Below are 27,671 nucleotides of genomic sequence, written 5' to 3' on the forward strand. Positions count from 1 at the left end.
TTAGAATGGGGCTACAGTAGTCCTGTTAAAATAAAAAGCACTTCAGTATGTTTGCAATTCCTAACAATACTTAGTAGCTATGAATGTCTGAGTGACATGGGACACATGAAGCATGTTCCATGTGGCCTAAGAGCTTTTCTAACATGTTTCCAAGAATGAAGCGTTTCATGACACGAGTCGCTTGCGCTCCCTTTTCTTTTGCGACCGACTCTAATGGGGGTTTCACTTGGAGGACTTTGTGCCGGGGGGTGAGAATGTATCATCGCGCTGCAGAGGAATGCGGCTGTGTTTTGTGGTCAAAGATGAAGAGAATTGTCGCACTGAGGACGCAGCATCTTACACCAAGCTACACGCTACTTTTCCAAACTCGGGTTGTAGGCCATTTGAACAATTTTGCACATTTCCCTAGATTTTACCAGGATAGTGGATTTGCGCTTCACCAAAGTTTCTGACATTTCGGCCTGGAGTTTTATTCTGGGCTAAAGTCATGAGTCAGCTGATTTGCAATGCTGGTGATTCTCAGCATCATTACCTGAATGTGCTGAGTAGCAGGTGCACAAAAGGGAGAGGGAGGGATGCACTATGATCATTTGTTGCTGTATTCACATGACTTCCCACAAAAATGGTTTAAATGAGCCAAATGAAAATGGATAGAAAAAAGGGAAGTAGTCGCAGGTGTGCCGAATATGGATATCTCGCTGTAAATGAAAGAGATGTGGAAAATACCACCACCGTACACAGCAGACTGACATGACACAATCTTGTGAATCTGTCTTATATATTCATTTTTCTTCTATCCCAGCCAATTATCGATTTTTTTTCATAACAGAGACTCTACAAAACCCCAAAAAATCGGCATTATGTTTTGTATCTACATCAACTCCAAGCAGTAATTGCTCTTTTTCCTTCTCGTAATGATTTTTTCAACAAAAGACCTTTCGCTCAAAACACAAATATTTGTCAATACTGAAAACGTGGGCATGAGTTGAAATATGAAAAAGCATCTCGTTATCAACAGTGATGCTCCTGCAATGACTGCTGCCTACAGGACATGCAAAAGCACTTCTCACTATCTGCGGCTGGGGAGCGAGCAGACACGCAGCCTCAGAGGCCATTAAACTAGGACTCTGTGGTGAGAACTGACAGGCAAAGGAGGAGTTAACTGCATAAGAGGAAAGGAAAACACATTAGTGCTTCGCTACTCTCTGTGAGTAAGATAATGAACTCCTAATCGCTGCTGAGGGTGTAATTCGTCTATGAAATCAGCGCCAAATTGCGATGAGAAAAATCAGTTTCTGATCCATCTCGAGCCATTGCTTAGCAGGATGGATATCGAGTGGCGCCTTTCTCCGAAAGGTTTGCAATAAGTAACGCTTTCCAGTCCGCATCGATATTCTGTCAAGGTAAAACTTCCCGTGCGCCGTTTTGCGCACAAATGTCGGCGAGCAACACGAACATCTCATGGGCCGCGTTGATGAATGCATCGGTATTCTCACGGCTGCCGGCAAGATAAGCAGTCACTCGTATAGAAGGTCAGTATGTCATATTCTCAATCAACTCTAGGAGCACCCGATGTCAAATGGTTTCTTTGGGTAGAGCCCAGCTGTCAAGAGATGGAATGTGTCGAATCAAACTTCTTTTTGCTCCCGCCTCCCAGTGGTTCACCACCTTCCTCCTTCCCTTCTTCCTCATCTTCCTCTTCCTACACCTGTTCATCCTCCTTCCCAGAACGCCGCATAATGGTATAAACGCAGCCCTCGGCATGAAAACCGAGATAATGGCATCTGGAGCAGCCGACACCCCCGTGCGCATCGCTCCTCGGGCAATTCGGGATTCTGGTTCCCAACAGCAAGCCCTCCTCCGCCTCAATGTGCTTATTTTTGTCTGTGTTTGGACAAGTGTGGGTTACCATGCGAAACGGCACGACACAGAAATCAAACGCAAATGAGCCTGCAAGTTATACAGTCGTGAAATGAGTGTGCGAGGTGCTGCGCGTGTGCTGTTTATCATATTGTCTCACAAAAAAATGCGTGCGTGTCTGTGGTTAGACAAGATAAAAAGAGGGCTGAAGGGCTGTCTGGGCATATATGCGTCGAAGGAGACAGCGAGACAAAGCTAAGGGCGGCGACACAGACGGAGGCAAGTCATTGACTCACCTTCTCAGCAGACTGGGCTGTGCCAAAGAAAATGGGGATGAACGCCAGCCAGACTATGCAGGTGGTGTACATGGTAAAGCCGATGGGCTTGGCTTCGTTGAAGTCCTCAGGAACGTCTCTTGTCTTGATGGCGTAGATGGTACAGGTTACCATTAGCAGGATGCTGTAGCCCAGGGAGCAGATTATCTGGAGGTCCGTTATGTCGCACTTGAGTACGCCACGGGCCAACATGGGGTTTATAGTTTTCTGCTCGTCATAGTCAATGATGGTGTTTGGAGGGTCCACTGCAAACCACACTAGCACCCCCAACAGCTGCACGCAGATCAGACTGGAAGTTATGGCGATTTGGGAGGTGGGACTGATGAAGCGCGGGGCCGTGACTGTTTGCTTGCCTTGCTCGAAGATCCGGTATATGCGGTTGGTTTTGGTGAGCAGTGCCGCATAGCTGATGCACATGCCCAGACCTAGGAAGATTCTACGGAAGGCGCACACACCGACGTCGGGCTTGGCGATCATGAGGAAGGTGATGATGTAGCACAGGAAGATGCCGGTCAGAAGCACGTAGCTCAACTCTCGGCCTGACGCCCGCACAATGGGCGTGTCGTTATAGCGTACGAAGGTGGCCATGACGAAAATGGTGGCGATGATGCCGAGCATAGCCAGGAAGACGGGGATGACGGCCCAGGGGGAATGCCACTCTAGTTTGGTGATGGGTATGGGCTGACAGGCAGTCCTGTTGGGGTTGGGCCTCATGTTGTACGCGCACAGTCTGCAAGAGGTTTCGTCATACTGGTACTGGTATCCGTCACAGAGTTCACAGTGCCAGCAGCATGGCATCCCTTTGACCCTCTTCTTTCTCTCCCCGGTCTTACAAGGTAGACTGCACACTGAGATGGGCACCTCCTGCTCCCCTTTGGGCCACTGAAGCTCCTCCAGCTGCAAGATCGAAGTGAAACAGAATAAGACATTTAGACACAAATGTATTGAGACCTAGTAACAACACCCACAGAAAGTAAAAATGTAAGAATGCAAACCCACACAAGAAGGGAGAGATAAAGCAAATGGCACAGAAAAGCCAGTGGTATGACCATAACCGCAACCCTGATTCATCATGACTTACATAATTTATTATCAGTACGGTGCAAAATAGCATCTGTTTATCCTGCATCCCAGCCAAGAGTCTTCTCTTATACTCAAAGGTAGAATTGATAACCATGGCAGCAAAGTACTTTTGCTCATTAGATTAAGATGAATGAAAAATGCCATAAACCTGCTCTAATAATGGAGCTAGCGAGGTGTGAAATATGCACCTAATGGACTTAGGGTTGCAAATGTCTGGTCTTTGCCGAGCTGTTTGTACTTATTAAACTAATTTTGTCAGTTTACAAAAATGGCATGGCACAGCGCTATCTTTAATTCTACCCCGGGAAGCCACAAGACTGTCCATTATCTAAACTCTTAAAAGTCTAAAACACCATGTAAAAGGCTTAGTTTGTTTGGTCAGGGAGATTTAAAAAATGTATGATGGTAAATTCCTTTTGATGACGCTTTCAGCAGCTAATTTGTTGTGAAATTATTCTTGTGCTAAGGTTTCCATGGCTGCAAAAGTGCTACAGGATTAACAGGAAACCAGAGCCCTAGCTAAGTATGGCACTGATTTTAACAGCAATACCTACCTATCTGGAGGGAAATCTCATGTTAAATTATGAAAATGACAGGGCTTATGACTGAATTTTTTTATCCTGACGGGTGACCAATGTTGTAAGAAACTCAGCTCAAGTTAAGGTTGCCAACCGTCCCTAGAAAAATGGAATCATCTCCTTTTCAGAAACAAAACCATGTGTACTGTTTTCTGTACTATCATGGATCTCTAAAATAAATAAAACCAAAAATTGGTAGGGGTGCTTTTTAAGAATATGCAGCCGCAGGTATTCCCCCTCCTCCGCATTTCATTGGTGGAGTTACTGTTCCCTGTTATAAAGATAATGGATGAAAAGATGGCCCCATGGATAACAAAAAAAAAAAAGTTGCATAGATGTTGTGGCTACATTTTTTTTTTCATTACAAGTTTGCTTTAGAGGTTATGTTTGTACATTCTGTCACTGTACAAAATGTTCCGCTTTGTATATTAAGCCTCATGAGTCCCATGATCAAGCCTGTATTATGGAAGTATTATTGTAGCAAAATTATCTGTTAATGTGACTTTAAAGGGCCGTAGAAAATAAACTATTTCAAACACAGCTCTGTCAACATGAATCAAAGTGAATCCTTTGAACTCTCTCCTAGTTTTTACTTGTCACCAATAGAGAGCAGAAATCCAGAGATATGATTGTTTTAATTTGACATAGTATTATTTCATTACCCGTGCATGTGTTGACATATAGACATTAAAGGACACTTATGTTCTCGGGACGAACGACTTCACTTATACATATTTTCATTTATTTATTGGCCTTCTATAGAATTGTAATAGAATAAGGTGTAATAAAAACTGTGCAAATAATAATAATAATTATATAAATAATTATACCTAGCAAGTCACCCAGGGCATGTTAAAAAGCTGAAAATATGCAGGAGAGATAATTGTTTTTTTATTGTATTTTTCTTTAATCAATTGCTTATTGTTTGCCACATGCTGATATCACTCAAATATGCATGTAATTAATTCAGATTTGGGTCAAATATAATCACAGTGACAAATAAAAAGAAGCAAATGGTGACAATTATCAATACAGCTGGCTCTACCAACAAAGTGTCCCTTTTTTTCCATGGAGTTGGACACCGTAGCTAAAGTCACTTCTCAAAGGGCAGCAATTTGACAGATAGTGAACTTTTAAAAAGAGACTAGAAAAGTGTCACCATAAGATAAACTTTACTGTCAAACTATGCCTCAAAGAGTGTTACACTTTATGAATTTAAAACAACTCCATATTTTTTTAATCTAAATTGCTGATTGCGAGCCTAATGTAACATGGAAATTAAAACACAAGGGCTTGGCTCACAAGAAGAATTTAACTGCTAGAGGAACATAATGAAACACAAAATGTTGACAAATAATGCAACCATATTCACAACAACACATTCTGTATCCACTCTAAGTAATGTCTTATTTTTATTGACTCATCCATGGATGTCTATAGCAATGAAAGAACAGCTTACTATGGCAGTAAATGACTTTTAATATGTCTTTTTAATCCGATGTGTATTAAACCCTGGTGGCCAAAGTGCTGAAACCAATAAGAAAACAATGTGGGCCTAGAACAGATTCACTTATTTTAAAAGGGACAGAATTACAATTGTGGTCAGGGAATGAAATCAACTTGTAAGTCAACGAACCCCTCTAAGCGGTAATGGTATCATGCAGTAGATCCATAAACCCAATAACTTGCTGGTGGCGGATCATTTTACATATCAACATGGAGGTACTCTAGCAAAATAATGCACTTTCATTCAAATATTGATCACACGGTATTAAAAAGCAAAGCGGAATGAATATACCCTACACGTATAGTATAACCCACCAGACAATACGACTCCTATAAAGACCACATTCTTCAAAAATTATGGCAACGGGCAATTAATTCTGACGTGAGGCAGCACTTTTGAAAATGCCTACAACTCACTACTTCACATCGATACCATACAGACGCTCCCCTACTTACGAACGAGTTAGGTTCCGAGCGATTGTTCATAAGTTGAATTTGTTCGTAAGTTGCTCAGTGCTATATTTTGTATTATAATTTATATTTAAGGCCTATATAAGTATATTGAAGGTTTATATAAGTGCATTTGTATGTTTAAGGCTTGTATAAGCAACACACATTGGTTTGTACTGAAAAAACATTTAATATAATGGAGAGAATACATACAGTACTGTATACATACATTAGAGAGAGAGAGATTTACTAGAAACTGGCCGAAAGAAGCTATCTAATGACGATTGCAGTTTTCTTTTTTTCATCATAAATGATGCGGTAACACTGTATGGCATCATTCAATTGATTTGCAAACTTTGTGCAACGTTCAATATTTGGGTCCTGCTGCTCGATCTTTATGTTGATAAATGGTACTGACGGTCGAACGATTCAAGTTGTATTCCCGTGCAACGCGCATCAAGCTTCGTTATTATTGCCACTCATTTCAAATGAAATGGCTTCCCTCTTCCTTGCATCTCCCTCAATAGAAGCCTTTCACTTTTCACCAACCATATACAAATGAAAAAGGTTCTTTGCGCACTGGAGATACGTTCACGCACTTCTGCATTGCAACGAAGTGGGCAGAAGAAGGTAGATGCTGGGTGAGCTGAGCTCTCACAGCGCCAGGCGTCGGTATTAGCGGCGGAAAGAAGTACTACTCGGAAAAAGGCGTGCAATACAAAATCGAACTGACGAACATTTTTCGACATAAACGCAATTTGCAGACATGTTCGTATGTACCGTTGTTCGTAAGTCGTATGTTCGTAAGTAGGGGAGCGTCTGTACACATAAAGACACATGCAATGCGTTGTGTGCACCTGAATGACAAATGCATCGGTTCTTTTGGTGTCTGGCTAGATTCTCATCTGCCATTTATCTGAGGGCACTGACGTGCCATTTGTTATTTGGACAATGAAGGGTGCTGGCTGGAAAACCTCCCGATTACACACTGTGTGTAAACCGTAATGAGCCCAACAGCTCTGTTGCCATGGACACCAAAAGCAAAAATGTTGACAGCATGGACTCTCATGGCTCTTCTACTTCTCGTTTGTGTTTTTTGCTGTAGTGCTTTGACAGATCATCTGAGTGCTTATGAGATGGAAAAGCCTCATATTGGTTTCTACATTTTTATCGCACTGAAATTTAATTGCGCTGCAACATCATTTGCTTTGTAATCGTTGCAAAACATCCACAAATATCCATCAACAGAAGTTATTCCACCTGTGCTCTCAAATGCATAGAGTTAAGTTTATTTCTGGTGACCCAGACAGCAATTATGGAAATTTGTGCTCATCTGTATGTAAATGCCGTCTTGTTTGTAATCTCCGTTACACGATGATACAACATTTCATTTCAGGTTGCTTCTCTTCATGTCAGTAATTTCATACCGTGTTTGCTCTGAGGGGAAAAAACACGTGAGGTTCTTTATGATCCGCATGAATCACTAAAGTCAATTCTTGTGTCAGTGAGCACCGACGAACATTTTGCACGGCAGCTGTCTCTGCACCACTGCACTCATATCTAACCGTAGAGGTCTTTTGGGGCAAAGGAAAGATATTTTAAGTTCCTGTAAAATTACCTTTTTTTCTCAGTTATCCACAGGATATGTGGAAAATAATCACATTACATGAACTCTCATACTAAGATATCTTATAAAATAATGACAGCTTCCAAGTTTTATTGGCCTTTTTTGTAGGGGTATATTCAATTGCAGCTTATATTTGATCATCTATTTTCACTATGAATGTAAAACACATAGTAAGTGCATATTTAGAAATCTAGGGGCAAAAAAGAAAAGCTTCGAAAACATGCATTAGTACCTCTGTCATCAAACACTAAACTAATAAAAGATTTGACACATGGATTAAAAAAATACTTTTTCTCCCACATTTTTCCATAGCATCCTCCAACCTACTACATAGAGCAGCAGATCCAATGTTTAAAAAAAAAAAAAAAAACACAAAACAAATAACATCTTAGTACTACACTACTTGGAAGCATCCTTTTAGATGTTGTTGTGAAGCATACAAATCTAAAGTGTTTAAACGATTCCAGATGTTTTGGAACCAATAGAAAGCGGATGACTATAGAGTTAATGTCGGTTGCTAATTTGCTTTGCATGCTTTCACCTTCAAAACAAGCCTGATAACTTCTTTTCTCCTCGGATCACAGTTGCACGGCAAGCGTTCTCATTCATCCATTTTTGTCTAAAACAAAATGTATGACCTTGCAAAATATCAGAACTTTTAACTGAAACATGATGGTATTTTCTCTTTAAGTTCAACTCAACCGTATTTCTATTTCAAAATATCTTGAATATTTTTCCCCAAGGTGTTATATTTTCAATAACACAATGTTGAACCTTTTGGCCATGATTCCAAGAGATTTGTTTGGTCTAAGTACAACACAGCACATCACCAAAAGAACACTCTTACAGTGAATCATTACGATGACAGTGTCATGTTCTGAAACTATTTTTCTTCTGCTTGAGCTGCTTAGAGGAGGTGGGGAGAATTACGAACACTTCCAAAGAGCAATCTGTTTGCACGGGAGCTAGAAAGCAATATAAACGGCACGAAAAGTCCTCGAGAATATCTGAAATGCATCTGCAGTTAACTAGAGGCACTTTAAGTTAGAGTGGCAGTTGTGTCCCGACTGGCATATTTTAGGAGTGGTAGTTCTCATGCTTTGGATTGAACACACACTAAAATAGTCACAAATGTCCACCAAAATGATGGGAGAAGAACATAGACTAATGCTGAATAAAAACCTACCTTTCTTCTAAAATGTGATTAAAAAGTCAATATGCTAACTTCTAAACCTTTTGAACTTTTACGTGTTACTAGAGTCTAAAAAGAAAATGGATTATAAAAACAAGGATGTTCTTTTTTACATATGGCACAATATATTTTATGTGATAGTTGGTTGGATCATCCAGTAAAAGAATTATATGAAAGAAAGAAATATACTATGCGGTATTGTTGTAGGACCTTGGCACTTCATCTTGACAAATAGAAGTAGCTTCCCATTTCCATCTTAAACCATATTAGCATCTTATTTCCATTTTTTTGGTGAAAGCCAAGTAGTATCCTCTTAAGTGATAAATACACAGACGTGTGTGTGTGTGTGTGTGTGTGTGTGTGTGTGTGTGTGTGTGTGTGTGTGTGTGTGTGTGTGTGTGTGTGCGTGCCTGTGTGTGTGTGGCATCTGCTGTTATCTGCTGCCAGTGAGAGGAATTTCCCTTTTGTCTTTGGAATGGAAAAAGCTGTGTAGTGCTGCACATCAACTACAGGGAAAGTAAATATAGCTCACATTATATTTAAGATGCAAATATATCCTGCAATATCACAAAAAAAGATACTTTTCTTTCTACAAGGACATAAGAGCCTCACTCAGGCATACAGTATCTCTAACAAGGAGAAGGAACTGAGTAAAAATCATTATAGTAGATGTACAGCGGTGTCTTGACCTAAGAGTTTAACACACCACTTCACAAATCATTTTTGTCTGTGAAAAGGTTGCCACTTCCGTAACTGCAACTTTAGGGTTGGCATCCTAGAGCTTTTTTTGAGAATGTTTTTTATAAACAGAGCCATTTTGGGTAATGCCCCCATGCGGGAAGGGGGACAACGACAATTTTCCATATATGATCAAAAGTCGGAACTTTTTTTGAAGAACGGTAGCTGAGGATTTCCTGAAAATCAAGACAGGTCTATCTAACTCAAATACCTGTCTTCTTTGGCCATATTCTGAGATTTGATCATCATGAATTTACTCAGATTTGAAGGACAAAAATCGAAAAAAATGCTTGTATGCCTTCGCCTAATCTTATTGTATGCATTTCAAATATTTTGGCAGAATAGCAATGTGAACTATTCCGCCTCGCTCACATTCCAGTACATTTGCAGGTGTTATGATGAGAGAGTCATACCCTGAGCTGGAGGTTCTCCACCCACTGCCCGACCGCCTTGTATTCCGGGACAGAAGAGTTGGCCATCTGGAACTGGAACAAGTCATAGCGTCCTGGAGCATCACCGTTCTTATTAAAGACAACCGTGGTGGCAGCACTGCCTGTAGAGAGAGAGTAAAGGTAGCCATTGGTGTGACACAGTGTCACATCGTTTGAAAAATAAAATAAAGAAAGAAAAGCATGAACTTATAACCTCTGGTCTCTTACAGTTTACTGGCCTACACAAAGAAAAAAATGCCTCATTTTCTTCTAGTTGGCATCTCTAAACACCATCATGACCTACATGCTGCATTTCACCCTAATCGGAGGCAAGAACGCTATCTCCCTACTGACCAGTACCGCAGTACCTCACCTGCTTCCTATTCATCATCAGGCCTGCACGTAGCCCACAGGAGGAATAGGTTTCCTTCTCTAGTGCATGCTCATATTACATTTGCAGGCTCTCAGTTGCTGTCTAATAGGGAACACCGAGCAATGTTTGAAGATAAGTGCGCGCTTCAGGTTAGAGGTGAGCCACGGCATTCACACAGCAGACAACAACAGGATATGGAAGCAGAATAAAGAGGTCAACCAAAGCGTCATATGGCCTCCATCTGCTCTCAGTGCATAACAGCCGGTTTCAAGCCGAATCCTGAAGATTGCACTAATTAACGTCACGAGGACAACGTATCCTTGTTTTTATGTTTTGCTTGGCCTTTTTTTTTTTTTTTACAGAGTACTGTACATGTTTGAACATGCCCTCACAGGATATTCTTGCTGCAAAAGTGAGCTTGGAACAGCGTTAGAATTAAAATGATTGTGCTTTATTTGAAACATAAGGCCTAAATTGTTGACGAGGCAGTTTTCAAATTTTGGACTGAGGCGAAATAATAAAAAAAAGGGCTACATGTGGACAGGTTCAGTCACCTTGGCACTGTGTTTAGTTGGCCATAAGCACAAATGGAGGTAGTATTTTTTAAGTAGGACAGTGGGAATCTGATGACACTTGGCTTGGGAATTAAGAACTTTAATAGCGCTGGCTATAAAAAGTGCAACTAAAAAACCATACGTATATGACCCAAAAGACTTTTGGGAGCATGTTGTCTTTTTTTTTAATCTACAACAGAGCTTATGACACTGACAGGCCACAGAACCTTTTCCACTGTTTTAAGCCAGAGGGGAATTTCATTCCCTCTTTACTTCTCGTTCCAAGGACATTTGTCATTGAACATTTTACAAAAGTTCGTGCCAAAAAGTCGCTCGTAAACACAGCACAAGACAAGAGTAGTGAGGAAAATTCTGTTTCTGGCAAAAGAACAAGTCGGAAATATTCGTAAAAGAGCAAGGACAAAAGAAAGGACTTTTGTAGGAGGGTTGGCTGTTAAGTTAAAGATTTTGGCCAATTTACTTATGAGGACTTTGCAAAAGCCACCCAAACTTGGTATTGACTAATTTACTTTGGGTATCACCGTAAACACACACACACACACACACACTTCCATTAAATTGCAATATTGTATGCCAAAATTGCTGTTTTAGTGATCAAATAAGGTTGAGAAAATCCGGAAATGCGTCTGCTAAGAAAAAAAAGGGGGAACTCGGTCGGTGTCAGTCACTTGCAAGTGTCTTCTGTTCCACCAAAATAAGACAGCGTGTAAAATGTGGGCATGATATGGACTATAGGGAGCTAATGTGTGACAGGAGTTACATTGGTTCTGAGCGTCCCAGCAGAACAGTTGAGCACGCACAAATGCACAAACACACACAGTCAGTCAGGAATATGACACGAGCGATCAGCAACTTGGCACGCTTGAGCTTTAGAGCAAATAATTAAGTGGCGTTTCTGTCAGTGCTGATAAAAAAGGTATTATAAATTCCTCCCAATTTCCTATTGACTGATATTCAAAATGCAAAATGCTCTTTCTCGACTCCTAAGCAAGAGTGCCGTCTAAGATGAAAGTTTTATGCATTTGAATGTGGCTGTGAACTAAGACTTAACAAAAGTGCACAGCTGCTCAGCTGTGCTGAGGAGTGTGGTTGGACCGGGGATCCACTGCTGTTTTTCTCGCATCATTATTCTTGCCTTTTTCCTCCCTGCCTCTCACTCCTCAGCTCTGTGACTTGGGCGCACTGGGAATATAAAGAAAAGGGGGTTTGCACGCCTTTACTCTAAAATATACATCAGTGGTGGAACGTACGCATGATAATGTACCAGGCAATGGGTTAAACGCGCTAAGGTACAACGAACCATCTTACTTCAGTTGTGGAAAATGTTGAGATTATAAAGAAAGAGCTAAAAGGTAGATGGATAGGAATGTGTCTTCACTCCTGTGAAATAAGCCTCTATCTTAGTCACTATGGGTTAAATGATTTTGGCTCAGCGCAAATCTATAAAATGTGCCCAGATGGTTAGTCAGATTGGCCAGCGGATTCTCAATCAAATTGACGTATCTTGATTTTGATAATGCCCATTGAATCTCTACCCCATCTCGCCTGCCTGAGCTATGCACCGTTGCCACAGCGACTGTGTTGGAGGCTTTGTAGTCTTTATCTTCTTGACAGAAGTTTGTCTTCTCACATTTGAAGAGAAATTAGCCCTGTTGAGTCTGGTCTCTCTGTTGCTTGAGTGATGATGAATGATGTTAATTTTGAAACACTCTCTATGTACCCTGCGGTTAATTGGAAACCAATTCACAGTGTTTTGAACAAATAAAAATCCCATCATTGTTTCCTAAAATTGATTTTTGAAACGTTTTCTTCACTATAAACAAAATATGTTCCTTCCATCACTCTTGGTTTTATTGTAATCCAATAAAATTGCGGTTTTTTGGTCACCTTGTATAACCATTAAAAAATACATGACAAGGGCTTGCAGCAATAGAGTTTGTGTTTTTCAACTTGTAAAACTGATAGAGCAAAGGCAACCAATTCATTTAATGTGGAATTTTTGCATCTCCCAAAAACTACCTCTATGGACAAAGAAAACAAAATCCATAATGCCCTATCTACCGCACACCGAATAATGCTATCATACACCATTCCTAACTAACAGTAACACAAAACCACCTTAAGTCAAGTTCAGTAGCTCATTTTATACATGCCGAAAAATGTACCCACTCACTGTCATTTTTTTAAAATTGAAGGAAAGATTAACAGCAGGAGTCTCTATCCACCATTCACATAAACGTCTGCACTCACTCTCAACCAACAGGCAAAAAGCCTTTTTTCATTCATTCATCTTTCGTAACGCTACTGTAACGCTTCATAAAAGAAAACAGCTGGGCTTTCATCATTTTACAAAATTCTTTCTCAAAGTTCCTCAAGCCATGAGTGATGCAATAAACTCTTTATTTTCCTTTCGACTCGACCTGTTAGGCGTCGCCAGAGCGTGTCATCCTTTTCCATGTCAGCCTGTCCTTTGCATCCTCTACACTAACATCAAATGCCCTCATGTTTTCCGTCACCTTTTCTTTGGTCTCTCCTGCCTTGCCTGTTTGCCCCTTTCCTAAGACCTATTTACTAATATACTCACCATCTGTCCATTGGATGTCTCCAATCATCAAAGTCTGCTCTGGTTTTGTCTATTTTGCCTCCAAAACATCTAATCTTGAATGTTTCTCTGGTGATTTCATTTGACATCATATCTAACCTGGTCACTCGTAAAAAGAAGCTCAAGATTTTCATTTAGCTAGCTCCAGATCGACTTCTTGTCTTCTTTTCAGCTGCACTGCCTGTAATCCGTACATCATGGCTGGCCTCAACACTGTCGCATGACAGTGACCTTCATTCTTGCAAAGACTTTTCTGTCACATAAAACACCTGTCACCTTCCTCCACCCGTGCCAGCCTATTTCAATCCTTTTCTTCATCCCCTTACCACAGTCACTTTTGCTTTGGAATTTTTACCCCAAATATTTGAAAACCTACTGCTGTCAGAACGATTTAACTTGCAATCAGATAACACAAACTCCCATTTCGACCCGTCTTACATATGAAACTGTTCAAAACATATCTCTACTTCATAAACGAAACACAAAACATGAAAGACCATATTTCTGAGGGGCATCTACAAATGATATTGTATCTGTTGTGGTAGTTATTGTGCCTTTTTTGCTATATGCACTTTGAAAGATAAAGCATCTTACATGAAATTGTTTTTCGGGAGAGGAAAAATATATGTACATGCTGTACTCACTAAGTAGGTAAAACATACTAGAAATGATTTTCAATTTAAATTCATAACTGTTTAGGCTCAATGGTGGTGCAGTGCTTCACGTAACAGAATGCCCTGCAGCTGGAGTGATATCAACTCACGCTCAATGCACCCATTCGCAATGTCACAGTGATTGACGGGCAACCAGCCTAAGGTCAGTTAGGAGAGATTAGAGCTCCTTGCATTACGATAAGCAGTATAGAAATGGTGGGTTATAATGTATTGGTAGAGCATTTATTATATTACGGTATTCTATCAGTATAATGAGGATTAACATGAGCAGTTAAATACATACTCGTCTGTATTTAGTGCATGTTGTGAACATTATTCTCCCTGCACACATACACATCAAATATATCATAGGGGAGAGTTATTTTAATACGAGGCAGAGTTGAACTGCTGTGTGCACCTCTAAAAAGTAGGGCAGTTTGGGCAAAATATTTCACATATTTCTTTTTAAAGAGCGCAGCCTGATCTAAACCATTTTCTAAGGACACTGTGTTCTTCAGAAAAGCTTCTAATGATCATCTGCTGAGACACCAGCACCTCTGTAAAGACACAAGTCTTGCTTGTTTCAAACTCATCTCCCATTTTTCCTCTTCCACTCACTGTTGCCCCTGCAGTGCAGATGTCATTAATAACCACTGACATTAATTGTTAAGTACATGGTTTTCTGTACATGCTTAAATAATGCAGAGTACCAGAAGTGAAAAACCCCATAAAACATCAAATAGTAATCCTTAAATATTACACAGAGCTAGAGCTATTGAAATAGTTTTCTGAAACTAACTTTCCTAACACCTGCCAACATTCTGACGTAGTAGTTTCTTTTTGTTTTAATCATTCGTGCGTTTATAGAAATGCCCCATTTATTGGTTGCTGAGGTGATATTTCATAATATAATGGTCTTAAGATAATTTTAAAGAGGTGCCAGGGCATTTCTATATCCATTCTTTCATGCCAACCAAGTGGTCATTTAAAATGGTTCACTTTTGGAGCAAATAATTTATTGCCGTCAATGACAGCCAACGAGTTAAACAATATTTGTTCTCATATTGGCACTCAGTATCGTCAAGTATGCAAATATAAATACTTTAACTCATTCTTGGTCTGATAGAAATAATTTTGAGTATCATATTGTTCATGCTTTTAAAAAAATCAAAGCCTCCTATCTGGGTATATATTGAATTTTAGCAACAATTGAAAAAAGTGAAGGACAGAAGGAGAAAGTTAATAACTGGTGATTATGATTGTTCAAAGGCCTATTCTGAACTACTAAAGCACTGTATTTTATAATGAGTATGGGTAACGTTCTTTCACAAAATCCCCCCTATGAAAATTATAACATGTCCCTGCCTCCTCTTTCTTTAAAGATGTAAAAACTATTATAATGCAAATGAAGTCCGCTCCTTTTCAGTGAATTCAATTTTCAGTGTTTACGGATTGGAGAGTTCCGTCTCCACGTGTAAAAGCTCTATATAGACCGCAACTGTAAGCTACATTCGCCACAATATGAAGAATAATTCTCTGAGGTAGATGCCTTAAAATTGAGTATAGTATAACCCCCTTATGGCAGATCAATGTAAACGACACAAAGATCGTTTGGTATGCTGACACCTCATGTTGCAACTTGTTAAGTGGAGAGGACCTCAATGTGATTAGCAATTAATGAGTCGTTACCAATTTTGAGCTGCTCAATGTCTTCCTGAGAAGTAATCAGGAACAAGTCAAGAAGAAAGTGGTGCGAAAGATATGTTCATGAATAATCATGAGCTGATCACCAAGTAGGCTATAGAATTATTGGTTCAGTAGGGTCTGGCTTTTTACATTAACACTTTCCCCTTAAGTACACTACAACATGAGCTAGACTTTTGTGTGGATGTGTTCATGAATTAATTCTTTGCGATTTACACATTGTAAAGGCTATTTACATCAAGGAATAATTGGGAGATTTTACTCCAATGAGTGCTGAGGTAGTGGGTCTTTGAGTAAAGCCCAAGCTCAGCAGAAAGATGCACAGTGTATGTCAATACTAAGAAACCTCTGCCTTTTAAACCCATGGTGAGAAATAGATACGATTTGCACAGGCATTTAAAAAAAAAAAAAGTCTGAGTCCCCAGCCACTTAAGCAGACTACACATCTAGTATTTCAATGGTGCACTAATAACAGGTAGAGAAGGTCGGTGTAAATATGACATGAATGTCATGATGTCCACCAGTGCCCAAAACCGCTAAAGCAAATGGTTTTCCATCATATCCAATTAAAATTAATTTAAAATCATTACTACACAATGAGGCTTTAAAGTTGATGTATAATGATGTTGAATCGTTAAAAGAAAGTCATGGTATGTTGGTAACGCCCCCAACCTTCCTTCTGCGTTAATGAAGTGCACCTTTACAAGGGCATAAAAACGTTATTTCAATTAATCAAAAAGTTTGATGAAGCCTTTCACCTTTCTGCTATTATCTAGGCTAGGTAGATGGGCGTTATTTTTGTTTCCCTAACATACAATTTCTAATTTGTCCTTGTTACACTGCGTCCATCAGACGCAGAGTTACTGGTAAACAAAGAAGTAAAAGCAAACCAGCATGGAAGTCAACAGAGATAGCTCGTGATCATCTATTTTCCATGGGAGTGTTGCATTTAGTATGCAGCACTGTAGCTTGGGGACACAGCACAGGGATCTTTGTATTTTTAATGGTCAAACAGTTGTGTCACATGAAATTATCGATGGTGTCTCCATCAATACCGTCTCACTCACCATTGAAGCTGGAATTCCGGATGTATTTCAGCAAAGTTTTTCCTTCAGCAGACTCCATTTGTGGACAGACACCAGGGAAGTTAGGACACAAATCCCTTTGCATGTTGTGCAGCGCATGAGCCATGGCATACACTGCATCAATAACGAATTGCACCTTCCCCTCCTGCTCATATTTGGAGTCAATCCCAATGCGTTCTTGGCCTGTCGGGAGAGGGACAGAGATATAGTAAATGCAACACAAACCATTAGATGTTACTTCAGCTCTCACCAGTCCTAATTCCTATTTCTTCCTCTAATTTAACATTTTCCGGGAGTTATAGTCTGCTTTGGGGAGAATTATACCTAAGAAGGACAATGTAGCAGAGTAAATAAATAAGGAGAAGCATTTCGCTCCCAGATGCAGAGATTCAAAAAAAGAAAAGTATCGGGCCGCGCTCTTTGACCAAGCCAGCAAATTCCTTTAATGTTCTGAATTACTCAGTAATTTGCTGCTAACAATGGCCCTCATTGTTCACATCCACAAGGTGATAAAAATCATCGTGAACTTTAGAGACACACTTCTCTGTACTGGCTTCATGTTCTTTTTACACCCTCCTCACAGTGCAGTGCCCTTTCACTATGGGTTGCTGTAAAGGTTTTGCCTCCTGCCTCTCATACACAGCATGAATATGTAATGTACAACCTGCTGTTGGATTCTTCATGTGGCCAAATGTGCTGTTTTTCACTCCTAGCATTGGAAGATGGACATATCCCAATGGGAAAGACCTCAACCCAAAGGGCCATTAAGGTGCAAGAAAATGGATACTTGAAGTGATGGAATGGGAATTTTTCTTTATGAATGGAAAGAGTTACAGAAAATAAACATATAGGGCCAGTAATGTTATAGAAGCTAGGAATAGCATAAAAGCCGTGTTTTGTTTAAAATAGCATTCTCCAGAGTGTGTGTTGAATGGATCTATGCATCTTTAAAGATCGGCAAAACATGCCCGAAACAGTATTCTTGAAGAGGACACCACCCATGAGACAGTTGAAATCAGAGGAGTTGTTCAAATTGTCAGTGAGCAACCTCCATGTGATCATTTGAAGGCTTACAGATGCTGACAGCTGCTGTCAAAAGTTCAGTGCACTAGTAGGCACCAAACATATGTGAATTCAACATTTTTTTAAGATGTTAAACTTGGACTCAACATGCAAATGCGCTGGCACCCTAGGAAAAAAAACAATAAAGTGGAGCAAAACCTTAACTTGGACTAAAGTGAATTTGAAACATGCCGTTTTTCTTACAAATGTTAAAATAGGAGCTAGTCTAATCTTACTCTCAGTGATTTAAATGAACTCAGTCACAGTCTCTGTCATGAGGGATAACGTACGTGTCCAAAATTTGACTGGTTCCAATCAACCCATGTCCAAAGGGTCCTTGTGCTTCCTGGTTTTTGTTCTAACCGATACGGCAACAGACAGTTTAACCCACCGGGTTTCCGCTGCAACAATCAGTACCTGATTGCCAACAATTAATTGCATCAGAGTGATGAAAAGGTCTCCTCTCTTTCAGTTGGAATGAAAACCTGCACCCACTGCGGCCCTTTGTGAAATAGTTTGGACACCTGTGCCCTCCACTATTCAAAAGCTCCAAAATGGCATTGCAGATAAGGCACTAATTTCTTGTTTCTGGCATTCCAAACGTGTAAATGTAAAGATGCCAAATTTGTCATTGCGTTTTGTCTCAGATATGCTAAATCACTTTCTGTTTTCAAATTAAATATGATACTATCCAGTCGCTCGTAAAATTAACTGCACTGCAATTTGACCTGTCGGCACATACGATATGGATCTCTTCCATGCTTGTTTTCATGAACTAGGAAATGTGTAGGCCTACAATTTTTCTCCAAGTGCAAACCAAAAAATAGTGCCACAAGTCATGATACTTGCATGATATAGTCGATGATTTCTGTGTGGAAAAAAATAGGAAAAGTAAAAGGCCTCAATCGCATGAGTACACGATGTTGTTTGCAGATGCTAACAGGACACGTTAAACATCAGGCTTGCTTAACAGGAGGAGGTCAAAAACAATCAATGTTGACATTTCAGTCCATTACTCAGAACTTAACATATTACAGCCAACAGGCATCAAAGAAACCGGCATAGGGTGACCTATATGCACAGTCTTTGAACGCACAAGCCTCTTGTTTTGGATTTGACATTAACAAATGAAACCCGACTGGAGATATGAAAAAAGAAACTGTCAAAACAGTTGCACTGCCGTCACAGTTATAAAAGGCATTCATAGCTGGATCGAGGGAAGAAGAAAAGTCGTTTACAATAATTTCACGGCAGGTTTGTGGTGTGCACAGCCCGGATGGGCATCTTTCATCTTTGTCACATGGTGAAATACGGCACAAAGAACATTGAAAAGAGAAACTAAATCCGTGAGCAAACACTCATTTGTGTCACACTAGCATAAGTGTCAACATGTGAGCAAGGCACATTAATACAGCGTCCCACAGTAACAGCATCCCCCCACAAAGACAATGAATGCAGCACCATGCCTGTCAAACTGTCGGCACCCTGTGTTTAAGTAATATGAGCATGCATCACAACACTAATATTAGTGCTACCACCAAGATGGTAATACAACAAATACCGGGGCATAATAAAGTAGTCACTCCGCATGCCGTCGTTTCCATTGTAATTTCAGAGCCAAATAAAATGGACTACGGCAGCAGAACTGAGCTGGAGAACATAATGTTAGCCACGGAAAAACTTCAAGACGGATGTTTAGGAAGCAGCTCCTCGGGCGTGAACCAAAATATTAATGAAACAGAGGACAGCGGCACCCAGGGAAATTCAACAGGAATATCTTCAATGAAACCCAAGGTACAAACAGCCTGCTGCCGGCTGGCCTGCATTCTGAATAGAGTACTGCTTCCAGCAGGCATATGTTGTCATTAAACCAGCTATGTTTATGTAGGCGTTCTATATCATTACTAACAAGCAACTTGAAATTCATTGATGCAAAATAAATGATGGTCGGCCTAATAATGAGGAAAACACCACCTCTGTCACTGACACAGCAAAACGAACGTTATTGGTCTGAAATAATCAGGACACGTCTCAAGTTGTGGTAAAACAATGCGGGTTTAAATGTATTCCTTTCCCTGTCTTCTGAAGCCACTCTTTGTTCGTAGCTTCTCATCATCAACTTTCCAGGAGAGTGACTTCAGAGGAAATTACTTTTCAACTACAAGACTTACAGAATTTCATGCTTCTCCTTCATTGCGATATGGCACAGAAGTCAATACTTTGTCGAGTGTGACCAAAATGCTAGCTGAATGGGAGCGTCAGTTAAAAAGTCAGGAAAATAGGACTCATTAAAATGAAATACCTAAAACAAGAATTGTAATGTGTATGAATTATTTTGTTGCACAGAAAATTATAGCCTGCCGATTTCACCAGGCAACTGACTACTACGCACAGGAAAGACACTTTCTCTCTCTCTGTCCTATCTCTGCCTGCCTCTCTGTCCGTCTTTCTGTTTCCGCATGCCTTCTCTCTCCTGTAAGTGGTTGCAGTAGTTGAATGTATATCATAAGACTGTCATAATCATAATTATGACAAATGCCATTACGAACCCTAATTCAAATTAAGAATTGATCACACTCTGCCAGCCTGCATAGAAGTCAGGTGCAAGAAGAACACCATTGAGTGTCTAAATTAGTTATACTTTTACTAAATAATAAAATTAAAACAAGAGTGGAAGAAATATGTTGTTTAAATCATTTAGGTACTCAATATCTACAATTAGGGGTTATACACATCCAATACATGTGGACTGGGAGGGATGCAGTATGTGATTAATTAACAGACCCATGTTCAAACCAACCGTACAACAAAAATGATATACTTTTCACAGTATACTATACGGTTGACTACACAGTCACACAAGAGCCAAATTCAGATGAATATGTATGCCAGAGGGCAGGACGTGAAATGATGAATACCCGCCTTTCCTTTGTGACACACACGACCAGAAAAGACACACTGCGCAATAACTTCTTAAATAAAGCAACTCAACAATTCAAAACATTGATATTGACCTGACAGATATCAATTATTCAAGGAACCAAATGATGATGCTTTGGCTAAGCAGCCTGCCACTGGCACAGGGGAATGGAAAGAAAATGGCAATAAGAGTTCAAGGATATTAGTCACAGGAGCAGTTGCATGACCAACACACATGATGCATTGTTATTATTCCAATAATAACTCCGTGTCAACCCCCTGGGCAAAAACACCCACTGTTGGACTTTTCTGCTGGAACAACAGGGGCCAAATGGAATATCAATGGTTTATCCGCTACTTTGAATGCAAAGCCATTCCAGACAAAACTAAAAAATACACATGATTTAATATAATGGAAACAAAGGCCGTTACCTGTGCATTTACGGCTGGTGTCTTCTTTCTTGGATGCACTGAGTAGCCTGCAATCAAAGTTTTCCTCCCAGAATTCAGCAAACCAAACGTTCCTACGATTGTTCTCCAGGGTGAGTGCGGTAAAGTATTCATCAAACCCTGGGAAAAGAGGAAAGAAGAGCAAACCGCAGTTCTAGCCAATTATGGTCCAATTCAAACCTGCTGGAAAACAAGAGTAACAGTGTGTTGGTGACACTGTGGTTCTGCCCGGCAGGTGTTGGAGGCTAACCACTAAGCGCTCACCACGTCAAACCTTGTCTATGGCAGTGTATTTTTCCTTTCAAGCCCTATGAAACTCTTATCACTTTATTCTTCCTGGAAATTACGCTAATTAAGAAAAATACAGGCTGCATATTAAATAGCACAGGAAGGATAAATGGCGCCACAGCTTATTGCCTCAGGCTGAAAAGTCCTGATGGTACTGAACTGGTTTCATCACTTTATAGACGAAGGCCGGTGGCGATGGTTGCAAAGCCTGTACTGCGTATTAAAGTCAAAGCAACTTTAAAATGCCTTTGTGTTGAGCATTTGCATGACAAGAACCCTGCTGCTACCAAGGGGGAGAAAAGTCTCCTTGTAGGATTTTGAAACTTTTTTTCCACTAATGTGACTTGCAATCCTACCCAGACGTAATTCACAATTAATAGCTTTTTTTTCCACTTATGCCAAAATACACTGATTTAACATATTAAGGACTAGGCTGGTCTTCGTATTATTTTGTCATACTATCTGAGTGGGTGAGGCCTACTGATGTAATTCTGATGACTCATGTAATTTTATTTAGGTTTTTTTTCCCGAAAAGCGGATTGACTGATGATGCTGAGTCGATTGATCTTAATCTTCTGGCAGTGGGCATTTGTCCTGGAGGCAAGGTTGACCCTGAACTGGATGGTGACCAATCACAGGGCCTAAAATGTAATGACAATGTATGTTTGTATAGACACAAATGTAATAGAGCAATATGAGAATAATCTTTTGGAAAAGGTAATGTTTTGGGTTTTGAATAATAAACAAAAGTCAGTTTCCTAAGTACCAAGTATAATTCCTCTAAGCTAAAATGTCAATAATTTAGAATGACAACACATGCCAAAAATACAAACTAAACTTTTCTTTAGTCTAGACATCAATTTTATATATACCTCTTATCATTACCCAGTTCTAAGATGAGCTGGAAGTTAGCAGTAAACTACATTTGTTCAATTTCTGCCCACTTTGTCTTAAATGTGTCACTTTGCATCAGTGTCATGGAATTACTTGGATCCATTTCATTGGTCAAATATAGACAAACGTCACTCGCAGTTACGTTAGACGGGTGTAAGACTTATGTGAAACAGGTCTCTCCGACAAACAAAAAAGGCTTATCTGAGTAATAAAAAAAAATCAGCAGGTTGCAAACATGCTTTTTAAAAGTGTTGTTAAAACTTGTGCTTTAGGTTGGACAAAAAATAGCCCCAAATTCAACTTAAGTAAAAGTAACAAAATAAATGTAGCTTGCTACTTCCTTTCCAATGTGACTAGAGGAAAAGAAAAATAGGAATCTGATTCATCTAAATCAGAGTTATAATTTTTAATAAAGCATTTTCACACTGCCCAGCATATGTGACAACATTAGTGCTGTGAACATAGCTGAAAAGTGAATAAGTACGGCTTTAAGCTAAATGTCAGTCAAATAAGTGACTCTGATGAGTTTGCCTATCAAATAAAACCCGCAGTGGAGAAAAACTAGGCAACGGGACCTTGATCTTCCTTCTGCTAACTAAATATACATGCATCAAGGTCACTGTTGCTCTCTGAGGAGTGTGGAACGTTATTGGGAGAAATTGCCAACTGAGGCAGAAATAGATGAGACCAGTTTGGAAAATAGTGTGCCGAGGAGTTAAATCAGCATACGTATTGTATTTTATCACATAGTCTGTGTTGAAATGCATGAAACATCGTGCAATCAATTCGGGCCATGTACAGTAATCACATGCTAATATTTGAGGTTGTGATGCATGGAAGAGATGAAGATGATGATCAGGATATGCATGTGGAGTCCTGCTTGACATTATCATGTCTCATGGGTAACAAGTACTTTCCATATAAAACGGACACTAACGGTAAACTTTACGGGATGTTACATCTCATTTCACTCTGATTTAAGGAAAAGGACGTTTTTTAAAAAAGAGACAATTTAAGAAATAGTCTGTAAAAATTCCAGTAACAGTAGAGAGACACATAATGGCATGACCAAATGCTGACTGGGGATTTTAATATACGTATAACTAGAATGACAATCTCAAGCACCAATGCAACACTGCAAAAACTGAACACACAAAGAAATAGAAGAACTCAAAATCAAGGATTCACTTTGGAGCCGATGGTTCTATCTGTGCTTGTGTCACAATCATTTAGATGTTGAATATGAGAAACACTTCAGTTTTTTTGCTTCTCATTGAAGAATTGTTACTCTGGCATTTGCTGGCACAAACTGCTAAAATCACGAGGGTCTTTTTTTCTCCTTTCCCCCCCAGAGCTGTATACTGTATACAACATTAATTGCCTGCACATCACTTTCCCATGGGTTAGCAGCTCAACATAAATTTGAAATGCAACCTGCTTCTAAATCCTAATACCAAATGACGATTTGTTGATGATTTGTTAATCAGATGTGCTTGTGTTCAGCAGCAAACATGACGAACGCTTCGTGTACAGCAAGCAGAAAACGTACTATTTTAAGTAGTGGGAGATAGTTTTGATTTACGAATGTAAACAATAGCTATGTGTCATTATCTGTGCATGTCAGTCGGAAATTGATGCAACATGGCGCGCCCTTTCATTAAGCCTATTCAGTTTGGTTTGTGTTAAAGAAAATCTATGAGAATTAATGTTTCAACGGTTAATATTGCTAGGCCTTTTTCATTTTGTAAAATGATCAAGAAAAAAAAGTGCGTGCCCACCTATATAGTGCTATATGTATAGTTTAACAATAACATTCCAAAAGTGTTGATTAATAATAAGCAAAAATAACCGTTTGGCAAGTTCAACCCAAGGAAGGTAATTCTGTTGCAGTTCTAATGAGGCTGAAGACATATAGCAGCATAAATACCTAATGAACTTGTGCCTTTTGTAGTAAAAGGGCAAACCAGCAAAGCTAATTTTAGGTGCACAATTTGGCAAGCAGTAGCTCACTATTTATTGCACTCTTAATTTTTACTGATATTGTGTACACAAAATAATTATGTCCAATTTATAAAGCCTTCAGGAACGCAAAAGGATGCCTCGTACCGCTCTAATTAAACCAACGATAGTGAACCAAGCTTTAATTTTAATAACATATCACCAAACTATTTGATGATACTGTTCCAAAGGATAATAATAAGACATAAATTAGGTTCATCTTTGTAAACTTATTTGGCCATTCCAAATCATTCCCTCAGCACAGCATATTCTTTTTCTTCATTAACATCTGTGATTAAAAAGATCAAAATGGAGGCAGCCAACGGGTGGCTCCCATCATAACAGCGGAGCTGAAAGAGCGACAATAATGATGGATGATACGGCGTGACGGTGTGCATATACCTTTAATAGAAGAGCGCTTGGGCAGTATAGTGATGGCTCCCACTGCTACATCCTCCAACTGGTGGATGGGACTGCTTTTGGCCCCCCAGCTGTCAGATCCAATCCAAAGAAAATGGCCCACATGATTGGCTCTCTTAGTGGCATTGAGGACTCCCCTGTAAGGTGATTTTGCGAAGAATTGAAAGCCAGCACAATGTGTGTGTGCGTAATTCATGCTCCATCCATGCATTGTCTCTGCTTCTCCTTGTTAAGGTCAGTGGTACGCTGGACCTTATCCCAGGTGACTTCTATCATAAGGAACAACAAACCTTGGGGCAAAGTCAGTCCAAAAAGACAATATAGACTCCTTGACCTGACCACACGCTCTGCCATTGGTTAAATCCATGTCACATGATTTATGGAAAGTCGCTGATGGTGTAATGCAGCGGTCTCTAGACTACTAATTAGATATGACTATATACTATATATCTTCTCAGGACTGCCTACAGTGGGTGCAGGATTTCATTCCAACCAAACAAGATGACACTGTTAGACCCAATCTGGTGTCTTATAAGTGTAATCAGTTGATTACAGTCAGGTGCTCCGTGTGTGGTTGGAACAAAAACCAGTTCTAGAGCGGACCTTGCACTTGCATCATGGTATTGATGCCCAATCAGAGATGGTGTGATAATGTGTGCGAATGGTTGTCTGTCTCCGTGGGTACCTTACAACTCATAACCATTTTAATGTGTACTCTGCATTTCACTTAAATCTGCTGGAATAGGTTCTAGCCCTCCATGATTTGGACAAGGATAAGCGCTGTTGAAAATAGATGGATGGATGATTTGTGGAGGCCTTCTTACAGCTCTGTTTTAGCAATGCTTCTAAAACCTTTTACACCAAGCAAGGCAAAATGTCTTCTTAAAAAGTTTCTTTATAATTATAAGCCACTGGGACATTATGTGCTGCCTGATGGTGTAGTGACTACACTGTAGTGGTTCACTTGCCTGACTTTGGTGTGGGCAGGTGGGGGTTCGATTCCTGCTGGTGGTGGTATGATTGTGAGTGCGAATGGTTGTTTGTCTCTCTGTGTGCCCTATGAATGACTGGTGACCAGTCTAGGGTGTAGTCTGCCATTTGCCTCAAGTCAGCAGGAATAGGCTGCATCAAACCCCCGCAACTCTTACAAGGACGCGTGGTACAGAAGATGAATAAATTAATGAAACATTATGCTCTTTAAAATGTACAGCTTTTTTGGTGTTCACGTAAAGTAACACATTCAGTCCCAGCATCCCACCGTAATTTAACCTTTGCCCCAAAATAACATTACACAAGTGTTGGTTTGACAACTAACAAACAGAAATGCTGCTCTCTGTTCAGTCATTTGTTGACACATTTCTCACCTGTTAAGACAATTCTGTGTTTTTCCCATTTTCAAATTTACAGGTAGTGTAGTAAATATTTGATACTGTGTTTTTTTTTCTTTTTTTTCGCAAAGGCATTTCCCTACGGGGAATTGTAATTGACACAATATCTGTGTTGCTCTCTTGTGATCTGTATTCCCTGTCTTCCAGTGTTTGCGCAGGCATGTTTGTGTAACAAGCTTGCTAGATGCATGGGAAATCTTTGCCTGTGGCTTGTCTTTAGGACCTGCCACTCAGAGATTAAAGAGCGTAACGCAGCAATACATCACCACACCTGAGAAAAACGGAGGGCGCCACCATATGCGGCACTGCTCACCGTATGTCTTCTTCATTGGCAAATACGATGACTGCCCTCGAGTGCTGGGTTTCAAGCAGCTGTTGAATGGCTTTGTCATAATCCTCCATCTTGGGGTAGTGTGGAATTTTCAAGGACTGGGCGACGCAGATTCCACCTAAAAGATGGAGAGAGTTTAAAAAACAATAAATTTAAATATAAATATTATATTTATATATTATATACTATATATATATATATATATATATATATATATATATATATATATATATATATATATATATATACAGTGGAGCGAGTGGTTAGTGAGTCAGCCTCACAGCTCTGGGGTCCTGGGTTCAAATCCAGGTCGGTCCACCTGTGTGGAGTTTGCATGTTCTCCCTGGCCCTGCGTGGGTTTCCTTCGGGTACTCCGGTTTCCTCCCAAAAACATGCATGGTAGGCTTATTGCTAAATTGCCCCTAGGTATGGGTGTGAGTGTGCATGATTGTCCGTATCGGCTGGCCACCGATTCAGGATGTACCCCGCCTCCGGCCCGGGGACAGCTGGGATTGGCTCCAGCACCCCCCGTGACCCTAATGAGGATAAAGCGGTTCAGAAAAGGAGATGAGATGAGAACATGTTGCTATATTTACTGTCATAGTATTGTACTTCATCTGACAAGAGGCATTTTGCTGTCATTCTTCCCTCGTTCGTACCACTAAATCACAAGTCGCAGCAGAATGTTATGCACGCATGCCGATGGCACTGCAAAGTACAAATGCAACCTTGTAAAAAACATATTGGTAAAGTAATTAATATTGATCATGCATAATTGTTCATACAGTTCTCAACTGTGCAGTTGTATCTGATAAATTGTTTTTTCCTCTCATTTTTTAAATCAGATTTTGACTACGACCGACAAAGCAGAGAGACAGGCAATAAATCACGCACTAAAACTGACTCCGTGCCAGGATATTTTTGCAGGCAAAAGAGGGATTAACAATATACCTGTGACAACAAATCCACTAATCCTCGACCAACAGGGACATAAAGTTACAGATTTTATATTATGGATTTGCCTTTTATTGAAAGACATTATCTGATGTTGGGCCCTCATCTAATCGCATCGTACAAGCAGCAATCACAAGGAGAATATTAATACTGATGATAAATCATTTTTCGACAG

General features: G+C 39.9%; 1 protein-coding gene across 1 annotated transcript in view; it reads right to left on the reverse strand.

Annotated features, from left to right (window-relative positions):
• Positions 1-27,671, reverse strand: part of grm7 (glutamate metabotropic receptor 7) — an 87,621-nt gene that overhangs the window by 18,548 nt on the left and 41,402 nt on the right. The window contains exons 3-8 of the mRNA XM_077607980.1: positions 26,525-26,660; positions 24,806-24,960; positions 21,206-21,343; positions 16,775-16,975; positions 9,783-9,922; positions 2,157-3,092 (exon numbers count right to left, since the gene is read on the reverse strand). Coding sequence (XP_077464106.1) covers positions 2,157-3,092; positions 9,783-9,922; positions 16,775-16,975; positions 21,206-21,343; positions 24,806-24,960; positions 26,525-26,660 — 1,706 coding nt within the window. The remainder of the gene's footprint in view (positions 1-2,156; positions 3,093-9,782; positions 9,923-16,774; positions 16,976-21,205; positions 21,344-24,805; positions 24,961-26,524; positions 26,661-27,671) is intronic.

Source organism: Stigmatopora argus, chromosome 1 (genome assembly GCF_051989625.1).
Source record: "Stigmatopora argus isolate UIUO_Sarg chromosome 1, RoL_Sarg_1.0, whole genome shotgun sequence".
NCBI lineage: Eukaryota > Metazoa > Chordata > Actinopteri > Syngnathiformes > Syngnathidae > Stigmatopora > Stigmatopora argus.